Source organism: Aplysia californica, unplaced genomic scaffold (assembly GCF_000002075.1).
Source record: "Aplysia californica isolate F4 #8 unplaced genomic scaffold, AplCal3.0 scaffold01389, whole genome shotgun sequence".
Classification (NCBI taxonomy): Eukaryota; Metazoa; Mollusca; class Gastropoda; order Aplysiida; family Aplysiidae; genus Aplysia; species Aplysia californica.
In genome coordinates, this window is record NW_004798659.1 from 20,399 (window position 1) to 21,761 (window position 1,363).

The 1,363-nt window shown below is 47.7% G+C and overlaps 1 protein-coding gene across 1 annotated transcript in view; it reads left to right on the forward strand.

Annotated features, from left to right (window-relative positions):
• The window catches only part of LOC101859220, a 12,011-nt gene extending 11,585 nt beyond the window's left edge, over positions 1-426 (forward strand). Inside the window, exon 2 of the mRNA XM_005112737.3 lies at positions 181-426. Coding sequence (XP_005112794.1) covers positions 181-402 — 222 coding nt within the window. The 3' untranslated portion in view covers positions 403-426. The remainder of the gene's footprint in view (positions 1-180) is intronic.
• The last annotated feature ends 937 nt before the right edge of the window (positions 427-1,363 follow it).

Here is a 1,363-nt window from a genome sequence, read left to right on the forward strand (position 1 = left end):
CCCATTTGTTTAGGTTCCCTAAGTATGTTGTTCTGGGCCTACCCCTGCCTCGCTAGCCCTCAATTTTGCCAGTGAGAGCTAGATGTTCAAGACCCGTATGTCTATTCAGGTGTCCCAAAAGCTGCATTACTGCTACCCTACATACTACATAATAATGTATATCTCATGTCGTTTCTCCAGGAAGCATCGGCCCTGCAACTTCTGCCGGGGAAGATCGGGCGAGCGAGTCTGCTGCGTGAGATGGAACGACAGCTGATGATCCTACAGGCGGCGGAGGAGAACATCGTAAGTGGCCTGCAGGAGCTGGAGGAGGAGAGGAGGGTTCTGTCTGGCCGGAAGAGGAGTCACTACAGCAGTATGTGCATGTTCAACGTCGTCGCCTGCTACCGGAAGCGGAAATAAACACTTTGGTGTCCTCGACAGTAACTCTTTTGTCTGCCTACTTTACTTTTATTAGGCCTCTGTTACCTTGTGGTGTCGAGGAAAGAAGAAAACGTCTTTCGCTTGTTTGTTGTATCGTCTGTTGCATGGCTGTTGTATTGCTTTTGTCTAATGTTTCGCTGACCTGTTCTTCTATCCTTCTTTTCCTAGGCCTACCTCTTCCTCTGTATCCATCTGATCTATAGTTGTTGTATGCTCTCACTGCTCAACTAAACTGTCGAGTGGTAATCTTAACAGATGTTCAAACTGTTTTATCCGTTTATTTTATTGTCTACTCTCCTGTCTCGCTTTGTCAAAGCCGTTCCTCTCATTCAAGGACTGTATTGTAACAATTCCCGTGTGTGTCTTTCGCTGGCGGATGGTGGTGGTTCTGGTCTTGTCTTCAGTCGTGACGCCACCTTCTATTTTCACTTTTTGTCACAGAGGCTATCAATCGATCCTTCCCCTGGCCACACAAAATGAACGTAGGCGAACAGTGTCGTTAAACCTAAGCTCAAAGTCAAACTGATCTTCGAGGGGTGCAAGATTCGCTCGGGATTACTTTAGAGTTTGCGTTAAGGTTTAGCTTTAGTCGGTCAACGAAAATGTCGGGTCCCACGATTATACTGGGAAGGTACAGCCTGAAAGAGCTGAAAACAGGACAATACGTGTGTGTAGGAGGAAGAGACTGAGAGAGAGAGAGAGAGAGAGAGAGAGAGAGAGAGAGAGAGAGAGAGAGAGATGGCCAAAGCCTCGGGATTTAGAAGTGTAAGAGCCTCATATTCCAAGAAGCCTGGCTAATTTCTGGTTACAGAGTGGTGGGATTGCTGGACATCCATCTCTCGTCTGGAACGCCAATGAGACAGGCCAAGTGTCTCATAGCGGACAATACATCGTCTGCACCAACTTACCCGCCAGATAGTTCTTGTCCTCCCCTCCTCCC